The 22866-nt window shown below is 44.3% G+C and overlaps 1 protein-coding gene across 1 annotated transcript in view; it reads right to left on the reverse strand.

Annotated features, from left to right (window-relative positions):
- The window catches only part of pard3bb (par-3 family cell polarity regulator beta b), a 309049-nt gene that overhangs the window by 273808 nt on the left and 12375 nt on the right, over positions 1-22866 (reverse strand). Inside the window, exon 3 of the mRNA XM_066685934.1 lies at positions 16687-16788. Within this exon, the coding sequence (XP_066542031.1) occupies positions 16687-16788 (102 nt within the window). The remainder of the gene's footprint in view (positions 1-16686; positions 16789-22866) is intronic.

A 22866-nucleotide genomic window follows, 5' to 3' on the forward strand; every position in this document is an offset into this window, starting at 1 on the left:
TATCCCTCCATTAGCGCTTAATAAGCAACATGATTTAAAAGTGCAGTGATCAGATGGAGGACCCCCCCCCCCACCTCGCCCCACAGCAGCATGTGCCGACTATTCCAGGTCGAGGAAAAGAGGGGTGGGGGGGTTGGAGGAGTCATCTGCTCCATTGTGTTTGACTGATAACGTGCCACAATTAATCATTTGGAACATAATACTGCAAACGCGGCACACACGAGGTGGTGACGGGAAACATATAGATTTTTATAGCTGTTCTCTCCTTCGTAAGGACTGGGGGAATACTCCAGCAGTAATCTCCAATTCCACTTAGGAAGTGGAGGAAAATGCACCAATTTCTGCGACAATGTTGTTTCTTAAGTAAAAACCAAAAGATTCGCAACATTATCTGGCTTCTGCAGACTGTTTAATTCAGACGAGGCTGAATCAACAGCAGGGTTAGGCACGGTTCATACAACATAACAGCGGAACAATGGTGATCCATTATACGGCATGGCCTGTAGCGACCAGCTAATTTTCCTGCGCAACTGTATTTAATTCAGTCAAGCCAGAAGGAAAAAAAATTGAATGTGGTTTTAAATGAGACACACATTACCACGTCCAACACTACACAATGTTTTCAGGATCTAGTCATTTAAAGACACAAACTTCAAAGTAAAAATAAATAAATAAAATACACTGAATTTGAAAGCCCATCCTCCGAGAATGTATAAGAGATAAGCAACGATGACAGCGGACAATCACCTGGCTCTTTCCTTCATCGACTGATCTGACTGAATGATTAAACCTTCATCAAAATCACCGTTTGAGGTAAACCGCAAGTGCTCCAAATTTATTTCTAACCAAAATGATCATGAATTATCAAGACTTAGACCAAACAGACGCAACCTAACTCTGCAGCAAAAAGGATAATTAAACGACAGCCTGGCACTCTTCACTCACCAACGCTTCACTCATTAGTCGCACCTACTTTACACCTTCTGTACCGTTTCACACTGCAGTCTGTTGCTCTGCATACTTTGTCTCCTTTCACGCTAATAGTGGAGGTGTTTTAGTTTGTGTTGTTCTGGAATGTGTGGATCAGACACAGCAGCAATGCTAGAGCTTTTAAACCTCTTAGTGTCAGTGCTGGCCTAAGACATATCCATTAAGAAATTCCATCCATCCGTTCATTTCCTGTAAGCGCTTATGCAGTTCAGCATCACAGTGGGTCCAGAGCCTACCTGGAATCATTGGGCGCAAGGCAGGAATACACCCTGGAGGGGGCACCAGTCCTTTACGGGCAACACACACACACTCACACCTACGGACATTTTTTAAATCTCTAATCCACCTATCAACATGTGTTTTTGGACTGTGGGAGGAAACTGGAGCACCCGGAGGAATCCCACGCAGACACAGGGAGAACACACCACACTCCTTCACAGACAGTCACGCGGAGGAAACCCACGCAGACACAGGGAGAACACACCACACTCCTCACAGACAGTCACCCGGAGGAAACCCACGCAGACACAGGGAGAACACACCACACTCCTTCACAGACAGTCACGCGGAGGAAACCCATGCAGCGGGACTCAAACCCACAACCTCCAGGTCCCTGGAGCTGTGTGACTGAGACATTACCTGCTACACCACCATGCCGCCCCCATTAAGAAATTGTGATGGGAATATGCAATCTAACATTGTAATGACATAATAATGATGTTAACCCACTAATAGTAGGTTTATAGTGTCGGATGAATTCGAGTTCGACTTCGATCACATTTACAAGAATAACGGTACCTCAATCCATTTTTAAGGAAAATTCACAGTAAAGACAGATGGATTAGAAGAGAATTGACTGTATATTTTCTGTAAGTACTGGGTGAATCTAGTTGTAATCCCAGTTGTAGTCTTGTGAATTTATATAAATTATGTAGCATTCTCCATAACTGCCCTGATACTTTTCATTGCAGCTCTCCATTGCAGTCTCTCACATGCTGCTTTCTTTTTGTTGCAGAGAATGAACAAGTGTAGTCCAACACAAACGAACCCAACACCAGACACTGCCTCACGCACGCACACACACAGACACACTCCTGAATTATGTCTATTTTCAGGGGTGGCTCATGAAAAGGGCCAATTACTGAATCCTCCCTTCTCCCAGCCTCCCCATCATGGCTCTCAGCGGGTGGGGTATGATGAGGGGGCAGGGGGGCTGGCAGCCTAATGGAACAGCCTCTCAGTGCCTTGGTGCGTCCCCAAAAAAAAAAACTGCCCAATCCTTCCAGGACAGCCACTACAAGATAAAGAAGAGAAAGAGCAGGACAAAACTCTATTATACTGCCATACACCTCCAGTGGTCAGGCAAAAGGACAGAGTGTTAGTGCGGCCCTCATTTCCCAAATGAGCACTGATTACCTCAATTATCTTAACAACCGCACATCAAACTCAGAGCCTCGCTTTAAAAAGAGCTTTTGTGCCTACCTGAACGGAAAGGCTCCATTTTGGTAGTGGTTTCCGTGGTTCAAAGCACAAAATGAAGAGAGGCTCATTTTTCTTAGAAGAATTAGCCTTGTCCACATCAATTTCTCTCCCCTGCTACCCATTTATATAATTGTTCGCGCAATAAGGAAACAAATCCTGTGCCTCGGAAATCATCTGGGACACACATATTGTCTCCAGTGCCTAATATTAAGATGGAATAAACACTTTTACCTGTGGTTATATGATATTTTAGTTTAATAGGTTTTATGCCATGTAAAAGAATTAAAAGCACAGTGAAGCTTAATCAACACAGCTCCAGGGGCCTGGAGGTTGTGGGTTCCTCACTGTCTGTGAGGAGTGTGGTGTGTTCTCTCTGTGTCTGCGTGGGTTTCCTCCGGGTGACTGTCTGTGAGGAGTGTGGTGTGTTCTCTCTGTGTCTGCGTGGGTTTCCTCCGGGTGACTGTCTGAGGAGTGTGGTGTGTTCTCCCTGTGTCTGCATGGGTTTCCTCCAGGTGACTGTCTGTGAGGAGTGTGGTGTGTTCTCTCTGTGTCTGCGTGGGTTTCCTCCGGGTGACTGTCTGTGAGGAGTTGGTGTGTTCTCCCTGTGTCCGCGTGGGTTTCCTCTGGGTGCTCCAGTTTCCTCCCACAGTCCAAAAACACACGTTGGTAGGTGGATTGGCGACTCAAAAGTGTCCGTAGGTGTGAGTGAATGTGTGTGTGTGTCTGTGTTGCCCTGTGGAGGAATGGCGCCCCCTCCAGGGTGTATTCCCGCCTTGCTCCCAGTGATTCCAGGTAGGCTCTGGACCCACCGCGACCCTGAATTGGATAAGGGTTACAGATAATGAATGAATGAATGAATGAATGAATGAAGCTTAATCAAATTTCAGCCTCAAACAGAACAAAAAGGAATCACTGTTTACTTGAAAACAATATCCAAAAGAAAGAAACATATTGGTTTCACACACACGCAACGCTCACGCCAGCAAACTGGAACCTTGGCTGTACTTCTAAATGAGCATGTCGCCCCAAATGCGATTACCATAGCTCTCACCCAATGGACTTTTTCACAAAGCTTAATGGGCTAATTCACATAGCACGACACATGCATTATTTAAAGGGTATATTGTACAAGCAGAACAGACCGAGGCCTCTATAACAGGAGGAAATAGAGAGTATTTCTGATGCACAGCTGCACATACCTAAAAAGCCGAACAATTATTTACAAATGATCAGCATCGTCGTGCCATGATGGTTGCCATGCTTGCTAATTAGCTCGCACACACAGAGAGGTGGAGCCCTGCAATAGAGCCAGAGCTCCTAAAGCATTTCTGTGAAATTATCATTTTAATTTCTTAATTAGTGTAATTTTCAGGCTAATACGTTGGGGTAGATTCAGCCAGGCACGGAGATTAATAAAATCGTTGGGTTGCCCACACCCCAAACCTGCCCTTCCAAAATTTAAAAGGATAACCTTTATAATGGAGACACCAAAACACAAGGGGCATCATTTTGAGCCTCTGAAAGCGAGTTGCTGGTTTTTGACTTAAGATTGCATTCACTTTTACAGGTGAACATTTCAAATACTTTACAGGAGAAAAAACATCAGGAGAAGCCTTCCACCCATGCATTCTCCATCCTACTAAATGTCAGCATAACAATCAATGGAGAAAGTTAATAATAATATTCAAATCCATTCCTACTGTTCTCTCTCTCTCTCTCTCTCTCTCTCTCTCTCATTTTCCACAGTGCTTAAAATCTTCATTGATCTTCAGAAGTGCAGATGAAGGAGAGAGGAAGGCTTTGGCGTGGAGAGAGGATTTGGACTGAACATCAGTGCTGGGCTGAATCCTAAGAGACTAAAGCCATCCTCTGTCTGGACGCTTGGCAGACTACACACAGATACACTAACACACGCTTGAAGCACACAGCCTCCAAGTTGATGCCAGCTCATACTTCTGCTTACAGAGAACCCCTGGAGTGCTGAATGCTGCGCAGCTCTAAACATGCCAACTGTCCCTCACACATCAACTTGCTCAACCACCAGGCACTACATTCTCATACAGACTTCAGAACAAGGAAACACACGAACAATGTAAATACGGCTGTCGGGATTTTTTGGTTAAACACAATTATTCGACGAAATATTAGACAAATGTATGCATAAATAAAATAACTATTATGCATGGACGGCACAATGGTGCAGCAGGTGGTGTCGCAGTCACACAGCTCCAGGGACCTGGAGGTTGTGAGTTTGAGTCCTGCTCCAGGTGACTGTCTATGAGTGTGGTGTGCTCTCCCTGTGTCTGTGTGGGTTTCCTCTGGGTGACTGTCTGTGAAGAGTGTGGTGTGTTCTCTCTGTGTCTGCGTGGGTTTCCTCCGGGTGACTGTCTGTAAGGAGTGTGGTGTGTTCTCCCTGTGTCTGCATGGGTTTCCTCCGGGTGACTGTCTGTGAGGAGTGTGGTGTGTTCTCCCTGTGTCTGCATGGGTTTCCTCCGGGTGACTGTCTCTGAGGAGTGTGGTGTGTTCTCCCTGTGTCTGTTTGGGTTTCCTCCAAGTGACTGTTTGTGAGTAGTGTGGTGTGTTCTCCCTGTGTCTGTGTGGGTTTCCTCCGGGTGACTGTCTGTGAGGAGTGTGGTGTGTTCTCCCTGTGTCTGTGTGGGTTTCCTCCCACAATCCAAAAACACACGTTGGTAGGTGGATTGACGACTCAAGTGTCCGTAGGTGTGAGTGTGTGAGTGAATGTGTGAGTGTGTGTGTTGCCCTGTGAAGGTGTGTTGCCCTGTGAAGGACTAGCACCCCCTCCAGGGTGTGTTCCCGCCTTGCGCCCAGTGATTCCGGGTAGGCTCTGCTTTGCTCACTTTGTTTTTATAGTGTTGCAGTTTCTTCCAGTGTAAAGCTGCTAACCTCAAACCCAACCTTTCTCATCTGCATCCAGGTAGAGACAGACAAGGAATGGGTGACCCACTGACCCAAATATCAACACCAAAATCAGGTTCTTCAACAACTGTGAACACTATAGTTTAGTTTCATATAAAGCAGAGACCTGAAGAATCAATGCCGTAACCATGAGGACAATCCTAACATACTCTGGATTCACTGGCCCTGAAGCTAGAAATTGCAAAGAACTATGGCAGTGAACACAATCGCTACAACCTGAGGAAATACTCAGTAAGTGCTGCACACAAGCCCTCATCTTGAACCCACTACAGAAGAGAAATCAAGGCCGACCAAAAACAGTAAGTGCTACGACACCTAACCTGACATGAAAGAGATACTTGTGAAGTCTGAACTGTCCACCACACCAACATCAATGTGTACATGTTACCTGAATTGCAGAAAAGACTAAATCCTACAGAAAAGACAGGCAAGAATAAGTGAGCTGTCGTAACCTTGCTGCAACACTATGAACCCTTTAACTCAAGATAGCGGAGGAAGACAGAAGCTAGCCTGCAAAAAATACTTCAGACCTGAGAAAGTGATCTGTGCTGTTTGAGACACCCTGCATCAACTGAGCAGGATTCAAACCACTTTTTCCAGCGACCTGCAAAATAAGCCCTGCTCACTTGAGCATATCATACCTGCCTTCCTGTCTGATCTCCTAAAACCATATCCATTGCCGCACACATCAAACTGCTCATTGAAGCCCCACACTTCCTCCACCTGACTCGAAGGGAGAGAGAGAGAGAGAGAGATATGGTGAAAGTGAGACGAAGACCTCCTTCATTCCCCCGGTTGTTGGACCATGACCGCACCATACCAGCTCCATTATCAGAGTTCAAACCCGGAGTAAACTCTCGCTCGCTATCACCCCCTCATTCCAAAATCACTCGCGTCAGTTTCGCTTCAGCGGATGATAAATTAAAGCCACAGAACAATAACAACAACACGGGCGCGGCAGAGCACAAGGAGGCCAGTCAATATCCATCCGGAAGGTCTCCAAGAGCCCCATAAATTAAAACAGAGGTACCACACACACACACACACTCACACACAAGCACTTGGGTCATGATTCCTTTAACGGTAATTTCTTTGCCGTCTTCCCAAGATGGTTAAGGACGGACACAGCTGATTGCTTTTTAGGAATCTTTCGATTTACAGCCAGGGCGCACCCCCCGCTGGAATGGCTGCCGGCGGCCCGCACGTTCCCAGAAGGAGATCGGCGCTAATTGACTGGACAAGATGGCCTCTCATCCAGCGGTGTGGAGAGTTGGGCCCCTGCTGAGTCGAGTCTGAGGAGCCATCAAACCTGCCTGCTCGTGACCCATTATGTTCATCCATCAGCTCCTGCTGAATATTCATCAACTCGTGCACCGTCTCAGCCAATGGGCCGCCGAGCCTGCTGGGGGTTAATGGCAATTGGATGAGCTCAGTAATCAAATCAAAACGTATTCACTACTGCAGCATCTACAGCGCAAACTACTCGACCCTGGCACAGCAGAGAGACAGGGAACCAGCCACACTGCTGAGAGCCAAGAATGACAGTTAATTAATCTTGATTAACCTATTTAATAAGCATTAAGTGTGATTTTAAAGAGGCCTCATTGTAATCAGTTTCAAAGAATAAATCTAAGACACAAAAGCTGCTGTTGAAGGCACTAAAGCTGTAGGGTAGGGTAGTTATCCTGCCTAAATAGTGCTCTCGTCTCACGCTCTCTCACACTCACACTCTGACTCACTCTTTGCAGTCCTAGAGAGAGCTGATTTGTGGCGGTATTTGTGGAGTGTTTAATTTCTAGCGAGCACTCCAGATGAAGCACCACCAGACGTTCTAATCCCTCCAAATGTCTGAGCTTTTCTTCCACGTTCCATCTTCAAAACTACACACTCGAGCTCAGTGGTTTTTGCCCACAGCCAAATGTATGCAAACGAAGCTTCACTAACTCACATCAAATCCTTTGTTCTGAACATACTGTACTAAGATAAACACATAACAGCATTCAAAACAAATGTTTAATACGTTAAGCAGGCGTGCTTGTTCAAACACGGCAGACATGGGCTGTCATTACCTCAGCTGTAATTGATTACATAGCAAGCTTGTCCTTTGACACTGAAGTAAAGTTAGCGAGCTCAGAGGACCCATTCGCTGGCCGAGGGAACATTTCACACATTACCTAATTCAACAAAAGGGGAGCAGGACATATTCAAAAGTGACTGGTTTCTAAAGGATGGTGTCGTATTTAAACTGGCAAAAATCTCATAATGACTGTAAATGTGATGTGGTGAAAATACAATACCAAACATATGTTATCAAGATAAATACAAATCACAAAATACTGATACTTTCCCCCTCAATTTCATCTGCAGCAATTCATTTTACACAAAAAAGATTACAGTTATGAACATGTTTTTAATTAAAAAATAATTACTGTAAGCTTCTTAATGAATGCAGCTAATTAGTGATATGTAAATACTGGTTCTATTCATAAGATGCTGAGGAAAGAATACTGAGCCATTACAATTCATTCATTATCTGTAATCGCTTATCCAGTTCCGGGGTCACGGTGGGTCCAGAGCCTACCTGGAATCATTGGGCGCAAGGCAGGAACACACCCTGGAGGGGGCGCCAGTCCTTCACAGGGCAACGCAGACACACACTCACACATTCACTCAAACACTCACACCTACGAACACTTTTGAGTCGCCAATCCACCTACCAACGTGTGTTTTTGGACTGTGGGAGGAAACCGGAGCACCCGGAGGAAACCCACGAGGACACGGGGAAAACACACCACACTCCTCACAGACAGTCACCCGGAGGAAACCCACGCTGACACAGGGAGAACACACCACACAGACAGTCACCCGGAGGAAACCCACGCAGACACAGGGAGAACACACCACACTCCTCACAGACAGTCACCCGGAGGAAACCCACGCAGACACAGAGAGAACACACCACACTCCTCACAGACAGTCACCCGGAGTGGGAATCGAACCCACAACCTCCAGGCCCACAGGCCTCCAGGTTGAGACTGCGACACAACCTGCTGCGCCACCGTGCCGCCCATTAATGTATTATTATTATTATTATTATTAGTAGTAGTAGTAGTAGTAGTAGTATATTCACAATATGCTCAGAAAACATGTTAAAAATTCAACTTCCTTTTACATGCTCCAAATGTTCTCCTGTTGACAACTCAGAGCTCTAAGCCCCAGTTTATCTCAGGCCTAATGTGTTAGCCAAACTGTGACAAAGTGCAAATCATTCACACATCCATATAAGTGAAAGCACAGACCCATAGGGAGTAAACCTGAAGCAGGACCAAGAAAACTAAACACATTAAATGAGCGGCTTCTCGTCGCAGCTTGACCGGTGCAGTCTTCCTGCTTTAACAACCCTGATTCAACTCTCTGCTAATCACCCAGTGCCACTAGGAGTTCAATCAGGGTCCAAGGAAAGGGGGGAGAGTGGGGAAAGGAAAAAAAAAAGTCATATTATTAACTCATGCTACATTATAAGGAACTCTGAAGAACACAACACTGACTCCTCACACCACTGAGATGCAGATATGGATGTTTTCAAAAAGACCAAGTGATAACGGACACTATACAAACAAGTCACTGGGACGAACCACACACTGTGAAACAGTAACACTCACGAGTCTGGACACACCCAGTTCAAAGCTAGTCAGAGAGAGCCAAGGCCAGCGGTGTCAAGGAAGATAAAAACACAATACATCTCTCACAGCAGACCACAAATCAAGTCACTGAATAGTAATAACATTCGAGGCTAAAGCACGGTGCTGCGGTAAACAGATAAAACGCCTTAGACTTAAGTTATGTAAGTTTAACTGCTCTGACTAAGATGACCAAGTCTGGACAACACATGAGAAAGGTACCCTGAGGTGTTGGGGCACTTTGCTTTGTAGCAGAGACACTCAGAGGGAAGGAGAGAGAGAGAGAGAAAGAGAAAGAGAGAGATTGAGTGAGTAAGTGTGTGCGAGGGCAGAGGCTGTGTATTAGCAGTACAGTGAGCTGAGACTGGGTGATTGATTCAAGGCCCGGCCGGTCCGCCTGCCTGCCCTCGTCCCATGATGAATGACTGGAGGTTTTAATTAACCTTCTGCACACACATCAATATTATTCAAACACATTACTCCATTTTCCCTTCCCCTCCATTATACGGTAACCTTTAATACACAGCTTTGGGGCGCTTTCTGAAAGACCAGGAGAAATGAAAAATTGTAAATACTGAATAGAGGGGGAAAGTGTTGGGAAAAAAAATCTATAAAGAAGTTTTCCCCTCCTTCCTTCCACTCTGTACAGTTTGTGGGTAAGAAATGGTCAACTGTGATGGAAGGTGACATTTAAACCACAGCTCAGCGATAGAGGGCAGTAGAGAGTCCAGGACCCAGGATTCAGACACATCTTCAAACTGGATCAGACTGAGCTGTGCCTAAATGTGACATTTGATAGCCTGCTTTCTTCTGACAGGTTGGCGGTGAAGCTCCCTGACTAGCTTTGCTTTACCAGATTCAGACGCATATTAAATTCCTTTTTCTGTTCAGTTACTACTGTAACAGCATTCTCTTATGAACCACGTTATGACTCAGTTTGAATATGATTAAAAACTGTGGGCACATGATTAGCACATTCAGTCTGTCTGTGTGTGTGTGTACAGGGTGTTCAAGAACAAACTAAAAATCACAGACCACTGGGTTCTCCTTGAAAGCAAATATCCTGCATACCAAAAAAGCAGACCACACAGAAGGGCAGAAATAGATAAACAAATAAAAGCTCAGAATTAACTCCAAAGTGCAGAACACAATGTCTTCATCAGTACTGATATTAAAACCTTGGGTATCATTTGATACTAAGCATATTCTGATTTATTTTTCTTTTTAAAACTCTCTCCTATACCCAATCATCTACTGAGAGCAGAACCATATCAGTGCCTGGTACTGGACGACTGCCCTCTGAACAACTGACTATTTTGCATAAGTGAATTTGAAATGATGGAGGCACAGCGGAGCAGCAGGTGGTGTCTCTGTCACAGCTTCAGGGACCTGGAGGTTGTGGGTTCGAGTCCTGCTCCGGGTGACTGTCTGTGAGGAGTGTGGTGTGTTCTCCCTGTGTCTGCGTGGGTTTCCTCCGGGTGACTGTCTGTGAGGAGTGTGGTGTGTTCTCCCTGTGTCTGCGTGGGTTTCCTCCGAGTGACTGTCTGTGAGGAGTGTGGTGTGTTCTCCCTGTGTCTGTGTGGGTTTCCTCCGGGTGACTGTCTGTGAGGAGTGTGGTGTGTGCTCCCTGTGTCTGCGTGGGTTTCCTCCAGGTGACTGTCTGTGAGGAGTGTGGTGTGTTCTCCCTGTGTCTGTGTGGGTTTCCTCCGGGTGACTGTCTGTGAGGAGTGTGGTGTGTGCTCCCTGTGTCTGCGTGGGTTTCCTCCAGGTGACTGTCTGTGAGGAGTGTGGTGTGTGCTCCCTGTGTCTGCGTGGGTTTCCTCCGGGTGACTGTCTGTGAGGATTGTGGTGTGTTCTCTCTGTGTCTGTGTGGGTTTCCTCTGGGTGACTCTGTGAGGAGTGTGGTGTGTTCTCCCTGTGTCTGCGTGGGTTTCCTCCGGGTGACTGTCTGTGAGGAGTGTGGTGTGTTCTCCCTGTGTCTGCGTGGGTTTCCTCCGGGTGACTGTCTGTGAGGAGTGTGGTGTGTGCTCCCTGTGTCTGCGTGGGTTTCCTCCGGGTGACTGTCTGTGAGGATTGTGGTGTGTTCTCTCTGTGTCTGTGTGGGTTTCCTCCGGGTGACTGTCTGTGAGGAGTGTGGTGTGTGCTCCCTGTGTCTGCGTGGGTTTCCTCCAGGTGACTGTCTGTGAGGAGTGTGGTGTGTGCTCCCTGTGTCTGCGTGGGTTTCCTCCGGGTGACTGTCTGTGAGGATTGTGGTGTGTTCTCCCTGTGTCTGCGTGGGTTTCCTCCGGGTGACTGTCTGTGAGGAGTGTGGTGTGTGCTCCCTGTGTCTGCGTGGGTTTCCTCCAGGTGACTGTCTGTGAGGAGTGTGGTGTGTGCTCCCTGTGTCTGCGTGGGTTTCCTCCGGGTGACTGTCTGTGAGGATTGTGGTGTGTTCTCTCTGTGTCTGTGTGGGTTTCCTCTGGGTGACTCTGTGAGGAGTGTGGTGTGTTCTCCCTGTGTCTGCGTGGGTTTCCTCCGGGTGACTGTCTGTGAGGAGTGTGGTGTGTTCTCCCTGTGTCTGTGTGGGTTTCCTCTGGGTGACTGTCTGTGAGGAGTGTGGTGTGTGCTCCCTGTGTCTGCGTGGGTTTCCTCCGGGTGACTGTCTGTGAGGATTGTGGTGTGTTCTCTCTGTGTCTGTGTGGGTTTCCTCTGGGTGACTGTCTGTGAGGAGTGTGGTGTGTGCTCCCTGTGTCTGCGTGGGTTTCCTCCGGGTGACTGTCTGTGAGGAGTGTGGTGTGTTCTCCCTGTGTCTGCGTGGGTTTCCTCCAGGTGACTGTCTGTGAGGAGTGTGGTGTGTTCTCCCTGTGTCTGTGTGGGTTTCCTCTGGGTGACTGTCTGTGAGGAGTGTGGTGTGTGCTCCCTGTGTCTGCGTGGGTTTCCTCCGGGTGACTGTCTGTGAGGATTGTGGTGTGTTCTCTCTGTGTCTGTGTGGGTTTCCTCTGGGTGACTGTCTGTGAGGAGTGTGGTGTGTGCTCCCTGTGTCTGCGTGGGTTTCCTCCGGGTGACTGTCTGTGAGGAGTGTGGTGTGTTCTCCCTGTGTCTGCATGGGTTTCCTCCAGGTGACTGTCTGTGAGGAGTGTGGTGTGTTCTCCCTGTGTCTGTGTGGGTTTCCTCTGGGTGACTGTCTGTGAGGAGTGTGGTGTGTGCTCCCTGTGTCTGCGTGGGTTTCCTTTATTAGACTACCATGAAAAGACGTAAATATATCATTCCTTCATCTTCATTTCAGTGCCCTAAGTATTAAAACAGCAAGTATGTTATATCTCCCACTGCTAATAATTGTGACAAATACGTATGAAAAGTACTTAAAAGAATTATGTGTATATTTCCTTAAAGGAACACCTGGTAAGTTTAGGGTTTTTTGCTCATTGTTCTCCCCCTAGTGAAATTCATTGTTACAGTATTGTACTGAAATCAATGGGAAAGAGGAGGGAAGGATGTGGTTTCTATCATCCTCCAAATGTTACATAGTGCAGTTTCTGTAATGCTGAACCCAGAAAATAAACAGACGCTCTACTCACCCTTTTACTGGCCAGTGGACATCACAATGGTTTTAAAGCAGAAATTTTAATATAAAAGTATTTGATAGTGTTCTTTTAAGGCACGTATGCACATGACCGAGCTGACCACGCATGTTCCGCTGATGTCTGCAGTACTGAGTGCCTTCAGGTCTCTTCTCTGGGAGGTATGTTAACACATGGGCGGTGTGATAAATACCAGGCTTTGTTTTATATGACAGAAACGGTGATTTCATGCGTCAATTAGACAGCTCCCTCACACAAATTAAATGTAAGTTAATGAGCAATAAGTGGTTGATTGACAGATAATTTACAGAAAACAATATCACTACTGAAATAACACCTTAGCATGTGAAAAGCCAATCAAATTAACTTATGAATTGACAATCTGTTGTAAGAATACTAGCAATATGATTTATAACTTTGTATTTAGAAACATTTTTTGGTTGATAATATTCATAATTTAAGCTTTGCATCAGTTCAGAAACAACTGCACTGCAATTAAATAAGGTAATGTTTTAGTAGTTTAAAAAAATCATTACAAGTAAAAACATACAGACTACAAGAGTACAAGTCTAAAACTAGTGAACATTTTCCATCCATCCATCCATTCATTATCTGTAACCGCTTATCCAATTCAGGGTCCAGAGTCTACCTTGAATCATTTGGCGCAAGGCAGGAATACACCCTGGAGGGGGCGCCAGTCCTTCACAGGGCAACACACACACATTCACTCAGACACTCACACCTACGGACACTTTTGAGTCGCCAATCCACCTACCAACGTGTGTTTTTGGACTCTGGGAGGAAACTGGAGGACCCGGAGGAAACCCACGCAGACACAGGGAGAACACACCACACTCCTCACAGACAGTCACCCAGAGGAAACCCACGCAGACACAGGGAGAACACACCACACTCCTCACAGACAGTCACCCGGAGGAAACCCACGCAGACACAGGGAGAACACACCACACTCCTCACAGACAGTCACCCGGAGAGGGACTCGAACCCACAACCTCCAGGTCCCTGGAGCTGTGTGACTATGACACTACCAGCTGTGCCACCGTGCCACCAGCGAACATTTTTAACCTATAAAACAAGATATATTTTGGTTTTTGTTCAGTGAAAGGAGTCCGCGGCTGAGTGGGCTATTGATTTCACCGCACATTCAGTTAAATAAAAAAAAAAAAAAAAATACATTTTAGCGTGTATCACAATGCTCAACACGACCCGTTTCTATAGTAATGCTTTCACACCAATCAGAGGTGTTTTCTGCATGACTTGCAGATCCTAGTGACATTTGAGTTTGCAGAGATGCAGATGGCAACTCTTATTAAACACAGGAATCATGTGGTGCGTGGAAAAGTGTTTATTCTAAAACCCAGCAGAAAGTATAAAGAATTTATTAAGAAGATATTCTTCATGAAAAACACATTTACACAAGTAGGGAGTGATGAATTCTTGGATCAACAGGAAACGCTAATGTTGGCTGTGACATTTGGGAAAGTTGTCACCATAGCAACATCGCCGCAGAGAAAAGCACATTCCACATCCCACCCTGGATTTATGAGCTAATTCCTGCTCACACAGGATCGAAGCACAAAAGCCTGTGTGTCTGTGTGAGTGTGTATACAGTACGTGTTCAATTATGAAATCAGGGATTCTAATTAAATGACAAAGAAAATATTACTCATAAGAATAAATGTTCAGTACAAAGGTTTCGCTGCTTTAGAGTTAAGAGCTAATAGCTGTAACCATAATCATTATATTACAAAATTTCCCCCTTAATATGTAAATTATTGCTCAGTGAGGGCCTCCATTCCCCGTGGCCAAACTCTGAAACACAAACACTTTACGCTTATGAGGCAATATCCTAGCAATGCTCTCACCCAGAGAGGCAAATATAAACAGAGAGAGAGAAAGAGAAAGAGAGAGATAGAGAGTTTCTTTACTGTCTATTAATTAGTGAGAGGAAATCAAAAGCTTTGCATCTGATCGACCAAGTGAAATCTAAGGGAATTCAATTAGGAGGAAAATGCCCTTTTGTGCTATCAAGTTAGGACTGACCACACGGTTCAGAATACAATAACTGCAGATACAGAAAGAAAGGACAAACATAATACTCAGGATTCTCATTGTTGAGACCATTGAGGGAGGATGGCTCAGATGGCAAGTGCTTTTTTTTTTTATTTGGGGGAAAAAATGACTGGGACCTACATCAGCATTTGGAAAGGTCCAAATTTCCATATGAAACTGAATTCCCTAGGAAAAGGTATGCTATATTTCCATAAATGACTATACAGATGGACTGTCTCAAATGTCGTGGAACATTTTTTTTCCCACTGTAGTCACAGCCGATCCCCAATGTGGTCCATTTCTCCGCTATCCTACCTAAGCACATCACCCTCCAAAGCCATAACGTCTTTTTGAGACGCTGGCCGTATATTACTCTTATGCATCTCAGTGTGTTTAGAAGAAAAAGCTTGTGCAGATTTGCAGAACTTTATTGCTGTTGGTTGATGCTGCTTGGAAATCTTTACCTTCATTCCATTCCGTATACAGTGGTATTAAAAATGTGGATAATATCTCAAATGTGGGTGATATTTCAAAATGATGACATGTGGTGTGGTAAATTTAAGTTCTGTGTTTAGGTACAAGGCCAGAGTTCATTCGTGTGCATTCAAGAGAGTCACAGGTAGGGGGTGCTGTGGCAGCTCAGACTTGTGATGTCACACAAATGGATGGAAAATACAAACTAAAAAATACTAACGAAAGCCTATACTAACAAACTTTCCAAGATACGAACCGGGCATTTGAATATATTTGGCCTCCACCAACGAACCACGACTCTAGAAACGAACCCGAGCCTCCTCCGAGCCGGCGGCTGGAAATGGCCACTGACCCCAATAGGCGAGTCTCCCAGCGCCCAGACTTGAGTGAGCTTTTAAGATTAGCACATTGTAGCTTTAGCAATTTAGCATTAGTGTAAATAGCAGACATCGAAATTCGTGCTAAGTTAAGCCGTATCTACGCTTCGTCTCCCCACATTCACCGCCTACTCTCCGTTATTCCACCCACCCCCCACCTCCCGTCATACAGCCAGTGCCTGTGTTACTCCTCCAGCCAGTCGTCACGTCGTCAAGGTAGCGATGTGTAACCACTTACAACTTTATTATTTCTTTTTTACTACTGTTACCACTGTATTTCTCTTTTATTTTTAGTAACGCTACATGTATTTTTTTTACTAATTTGAGTGTGTTGTAAACATATATCAGTGCAAAAAGGGTGACTCTCGGGGTGGGGGCTGGAACACATTAATTGGTTTTCCATTATTTTAAATGGGGAACATTGACTCAAGAAACGAACTTTTCCACTTACGAACCGGGTCACGGAACGGATCAAGTTCGTAGGTAGAGGTTCCACTGTCTAAATCCCCTAAATGATTTGAACTGAAGTTCTCAGGAAAACCATCTGCTGTGGTGTGCTATTTCGCTTATTTTCTAACTTTTCTCTTCCTCTAGCACCAGTTGCTAAAATCTGGAAGAATTTGAAAAATGTGGATCCTGCCCATCCCTACTCTATACACTACCAAACGCAGGTTTTATGACTTGCAGCAATTAGGATTGGGAAATGTCATTGGTTCAGAGATACAAAAAATAACTGCCATGAAATTGTTAGGTGTAGTTTAGCAGCGAGTGAATATCCCACATTTCAGTGGCACTTCTCACTTTTATTAATGTTTCAGTGTTCAATCCTAAATATTTAACGAGGTCTTTTCATGCCATTTTTGTTTTAAATACTCAAACTTCAAATATTCGGCTTGTGAAAAACAGTAAAACGACACTGTGAAATACGATAACAAGAATATAAAAATGTATGTGTGTATGAGTTGGGGTAAGAAATGTATCACTGCTCCTTTTCCCAGTGTGACCTTTTGTAATTTTGTAATTAATTAATTGATTTTGTAATTCTGTTGAGCAGGATCTTGTTTCAGGCCTCGAAATATCTCAATAATACCATTCACCAGGTACCGTCCTTACCTTGTCTTTATCTTCCACCAGATCAGAGAGCACGTCATCAGGGTCCAGAATTCCTCCATCACAGTATTCAACATGGTGGGTTCGTACCAGGAAGTCTCCCTCCTGCAAAACACACAGGTACAGTTGACATTCTCATCATTCACCCTCATAACCCTAAACCCAGCCTTATCAGCCTTCTACAAACACATATACAAGGCTGTTCCCATGGCACTATGTAACACCACAAATCAAAGCTTTCTTTATTAAAGAGCCATTTCTCAAACTGCTCATGAAGATTACACCGAAACCATGAAAATAAAGCTCAAAACTAACTTTAAATAAAAACCCAACAGCACACGTTATTAACGCCTTCACCAACTCTTTTTAGAAACACTGGTGATTAAAGATAAAACTTTGATACAAAATACCTTTTGAGAAACATTTTAATCAAAACATTGCTCTTCATCTATAAATACTGCTGTGGAAAAAAAAGTTTAACTCTAAAGCTTTAAAGTTATTCAAGAGCTTCCTTTGAAATTCTCAGTGTCTAGTGAATGAGAAAATGAGGTACCCTCAGTAAAAACACCAGTGATTGTACTTTCTTTCCAAAGCAAAAAAACTCTTGGGGCATTTAGAGTAACACAACTCACCAGACTGTCTGTGATGATACAAGTTGGGTTTGTAATCTAAGGGTAAACCCAAGAAGAAGGGGCTGAAGGAGCATACATTACCCTTATGGAGAAAAAGGGAGTGTCAACATCAGGAAAAACAGAACTGAAATCTTTCAGAAGTCAGCTATTATTGATCAGACAATTGTACGCTATGTTTAAATGAATCAGAATACATTAGAACTGAGCCAGGACTTTTTAATTGATCTCTAACAATCTGCTAATCATTTCCACCTGTTTTGATGCCGCGGATTTAACTCCGCTCAGGAGAGGGCACAGCTGGTGGTGCCCTTTTGGTTTCTCCAGAAAATATTACGTCTGACAATAGTTGGCGAAGAGAATAATTGCAAAGAGTAAACTCTATCTGTCATCAATCAAATGAATCAAGTTCAACTATCCACATCAGAAGCCCTGAAGCTACGTTTCTTATGCTGTACTTGCTTTTTGAAAATAATGATTCTATGATTCAGCTGCACTTACAGCAGCAATGCTTCATTTTTACATTTCTTCCAGCAAGGACACTTCAGCATGAATAAATGATTAAAAATGCTTTAAACAAAATTATAATTTCACCCTCCACAATTAGTCTATAGCAAAAGGTTATAATTAATGTGCTGCACTTGTAAGTATGGTCTCTATATCAAAATCAAGCACTTTTCATTATAGTCGTTCACTTTAACACACTGATTGGAGAGTGAGCAGTATCACGCTGAGAACCGTGACCTGAGAAATGTACTGAACTGCTCTGATGAGGTTCACTGCAATATCTACTTTGTTATAAAAGCATCATTTCTAGTTTAATAACACAAAAGATTCAGTCTTTTCTTTTTACCTAAAAAAAACATGAAAGGGTGATGTAATTTGTTCATTCATTGAACATATTTTTTTTACTTTAACATTCTCTAATATATATATATATTCATTCATTCATTATCTGTAACCCTTATCCAGTTCAGGGTCGCGGTGGATCCAGAGCCTACCTGGAATCATTGGGCGCAAGGCGGGAATAGACCCTGGAGGGGGCGCCAGTCCTTCACAAGGCAACACACACACACATTCACTCACACCTATGGACACTTTTGAGTCGTCAATCCACCTACCAACGTGTGTTTTTTGGACTGTGGGAGCACCTGGAGGAAACCCACACAGACACAGAGAGAACACACCACACTCCTCACAGACAGTCACCCGGAGGAAACCCACACGGACACAGGGAGAACACACCACACTCCTCACAGACAGTCACCCGGAGGAAACCCACACGGACACAGGGAGAACACACCACACTCCTCACAGACAGTCACCCGGAGGAAACCCACGCAGACACAGGGAGAACACACCACACTCCTCACAGAGTGGGAATCGAACCCAGAACCTCCAAGTCCCTGCTGTGCCACCGTGCCGCCCCAATATATATTGTGGTGCTACTGGTAGTGTTACTGTAAACTGCACACAGCCCCAGGGTCCTGGGTTCACAGGTTCAAATCCAACCTTGGGCCACTGTTTATGATGAGTTTGGTGCAAATGAAATTTTTTTGGCCAAACCACTTGAGTTCCCATTTTGCGTGTGCTTCTTGAGCAGGGTGTATGAAGCCAAATTTGCATTCCTTGTCTGTCAAGACAATATGTCTGCAGTCTGTCTCAGAATGCATTTTAAGGAGAGTTAGCTGTGGCTTTTCCGTTTATTTTGGGCTGGCGCCTTTGACAACTTTAGTTCACAGACAGACTGGCCTAAGGAAAAGGCCAAGTTTCCAGAACTAGTCCTATTCACAGTAATGTTTTTATAATTCAACATTTAAAAGTTAATGTTGTAGCTAATAATGTCACTGTCCACTCAAATATTATCGACGGCTACATCCGATTCCAGCAGCGCTTGTCTGAAATACTCTAATCTTACAGTAAATTATAAATTGACATCACTGTTGTCAATTTAAGAGCTCTTCAGTTCTGGGTACTACCTGTGTAGGTTCATGCTCAGTTTTAAGAGATATTTCAAACCACCAATTCTCCTCAGTGCCATTCAATAGCACAGAATTTTGAACATAAGCTTTAATCAGACCAACAACTGGCCATCAACCCTTACGGCATTGGCCTGTCTACTAAATCAGTATGTCTAGGATGTCTCTATTCCATCCAGCCACGCTATTGAAAGGTTGGCATTTCTGCTGACTGCTCATCAAAGGAACTAACCATAGGCATGTATAGTGTTGTGACATAATTAAAATAAAATAATTAAGACCATTCAAGGGTAAAGAGCTGGTGAGAGCTTTAAGACGTAGCTGAATTTAATAACAGATGAAAAGCAAGAGTAATTAAAAATCACACTACAATTTTCACTGTGAATTAAGTACATTTAGTTCTAGGCAAAAAAGGTAGGAAGCTTTGAAGCATCACTCTACTGAAGCTCTTTCGGCCATAAATGAATGACCTTGGGTTAGTGTTCACTGAAAGTGCAGCAGTTTAAGGCATTAAGGCTTTGCCAGACTGTCTCTAGCTACACTCTGTATCTTAGAAACATATGCACAAGGTACGATATGGGTGAAGCTTTCCCGGTCACTCCCTTTAGACTCTGGGCATCATGCCCTTGTTCAAAGGCAAAGGATCAGCTGCACAATAATGATGTATCTGCAGTTACCTGCATACAGTCAGCAAAACCTCAGTCAAATTCACAGTTGACACTGGGATTTACAGACTGTCTGTTCTAAAGATACACAAGGCCTGGGAAAACATTTTGCTGACTGCATTAAGTTTAGCAATGCAGACTTATATAAAATAAAATAATAATAAATTATATTAATACACATCAGCAATAGCATTAAAACCACTGCCTGTATAAGTGTATAAAAACAACTTTATACCATTGAATATATTCTTACATTGGCACCTGTTAAAGTGTAAATATGTGCTGGTAGGTGGGTTGGACATCCTTGGTGCCAGATCACACAAAAGACCTTCAATGGGTCAGAGCTGTTTTGCTGGCAAAAGTAGGACCTACACAGGTGGTAAGTGTTATGTCTGAACAGTGTATATGCCTAATATATCCCACCACTTACCAGACACTACAGTAATGGGAAAAGCCATGTTATTCACTTCATCTCCCAGTGGTATATACATCGAGGCTGACCACACCCATATCTACACACCCACATTCTTATAAACCAGTAGTGGCAAGCATACCACTGCTGTACATCTGTGCAATATTCTACTCCTTTAGTCCTCATCCACACATACATGGATATTTCTTTGAAAACTGATTTTTGTCTGACCTGGAGGTTCTGGGTTTGAGTCCCGCTCCGGGTGACTGTCTGTGAGGAGTGTGGTGTGTTCTCCCTGTGTCTGCGTGGGTTTCCTCCGGGTGACTGCCTGTGAGGAGTGTGGTGTGTTCTTCCTGTGTCTGCGTGGGTTTCCTCCGGGTGACTGTCTGTGAGGAGTGTGGTGTGTTCTCCCTGTGTCTGCGTGGGTTTCCTCCGGGTGACTGTCTGTGAGGAGTGTGGTGTGTTCTCCCTGTGTCTGCGTCGGTTTCCTCCGGGTGGCTGTCTGTGAGGAGTGTGGTGTGTTCTCTTTGTGTCTGTGTGGGTTTCCTCTGGGTGACTGTCTGTGAGGAGTGTGATGTGTTCTCCCTGTGTCTGCGTGGGTTTACTCCGGGTGACTGTCTGTGAGGAGTGTGGTGTGTTCTCCCTGTGTCTGCGTGGGTTTCCTCCGGGTGACTGTCTGTGAGGAGTTAACAAAGTACTGTGCCAGGTTGACACAGATTATAATTTTTCAAAGGTTTTCTTCCCTTACGTTTTCTGCACGCTAGAATATATGTAAAAATATATACATAACCCATTACGCAGGACCATGAAGGATGCTAACATCCAACAGAAAAGGGTTAAACCTAAACTTGCAAAACAGCAGAGCACTAAACTTAGTAAACATAGTACACCTAGCTGCCTATAACAGCTACCGCCAACATTGCAATATTTGAATGCATAAATGTACTAGAAGCACTAAAGACCAGTGTCGCCTAGCCAAAAATGTCACAGACTACAACCTTGGAACCAGGTTCACCCAGACAGACCCTGAATGAATCTGTAATGAAGCGAGACACCACACACAAGGGTGATACAAAGGGCACAGGGTGGATGATATTTGGCCTATGACAGCAATGTGCCAGCCAGTACCAAGACTATTAGAGGGATGCAGGACGCCACAATAAGGATCATTTCCTGCTCTATGACAAGTGAATGAGGGGGCATGTGTGCAGGAGCAAGCGTATAATGAAATGATGGAAATCTGCAGAATGCTTGTCATTTTCTGCTGATGTGGGTGAGCAGCAGGGCTCCAGCAGTTTTTGTGCTGTTGCCTTTGTCGGAGATGTCAGGGGTCCATTACCGAGCCTAAAATCATTACCAGCCTCATAAACAGCAATGATGATGGTGGTGATGATGATGATGATGATGGTGATGGTGATGGTGGTGATGATAATGGTGCAATAAGAGATGCTGTCCATCTCCAGAATGATCTCCCACCTTCACATTACAGCCCTGCACTTTCTGGTCAAACATGAAAATACCAATTTTGATCTGAATTGAGTTTAATAAACACAGTGATTTCTCTCCCCCACCACCTCATTTTCTGTTATGAGCTGCATTATGGCCTGAATGAAATGAGATACTTTATGTAGTGCAGCACAAATGAAATTAATATTTGCAAGGCAGTGGGTGGGTGTGTGTATGTGTGGAGGCTTAATCAGTAGTTAAATGGGTCTAGCAGACACAGGAAGAATCCTGCTCAGACAGCAGCACGTCTGGCTGGTCTGTTCCAGCTCTATCTCTGTGCACTGAAAAGGTCCAGTACTCTCACTGCTCATTAGGAAGTAATACCATACACAAACATACGCTCGCACACAGGGACTCTCCTGGCCCAAACACTGGAAAGAACTGTCACCATTTCTATGCAGACATCTACTAGAATATCCGGAGGCATATGCAGTTGTTCATTCAAGTCTTTTCTTTGCCTCTGTTTTTGTCTATGATCTAAAATCATGGGAATGATCACACAGTCCTGGATGAGGATATCAAGTAACCTGTGCATTGGATTCTTTAGCTGGCAAACACAAAGCATACATCAAGTACAAAGACCAAGAGAAGCAATTTGGTCACTTTAGTTTGATTAGATTTGATTACTAGCTATGATAAGTATTCCAATCTTCAGTTCAAAGATTATGCCTGGATCCCATGCTATTCCACCGCATGCGAGACTGAAGTGGGATCAGCTTCTGGGACGTGACTGACTGACACAGTGTTTTTGACTCCAATTTCCATCACTCATTCTGAGTCATGTCTCACTGGTTTTATGATTCATTAGAGAGAAATATCAAAATTTCATTTAAAACACACAGCTTTTTACTTTAAGGGGTAAAGTGTCTACTTTACTTTAAGGGGTAAAGTGTCTACTTTACTTTAAGGGGTAATGTGTCTACTTTACTTTAAGGGGTAAAGTGTCTACTTTACTTTAAGGGGTAAAGTGTCTTTTTTGCTGGACCGCGTTC

This window comes from Hoplias malabaricus, chromosome 12, assembly GCF_029633855.1.
Source record: "Hoplias malabaricus isolate fHopMal1 chromosome 12, fHopMal1.hap1, whole genome shotgun sequence".
In the NCBI taxonomy this organism is placed as follows: domain Eukaryota; kingdom Metazoa; phylum Chordata; class Actinopteri; order Characiformes; family Erythrinidae; genus Hoplias; species Hoplias malabaricus.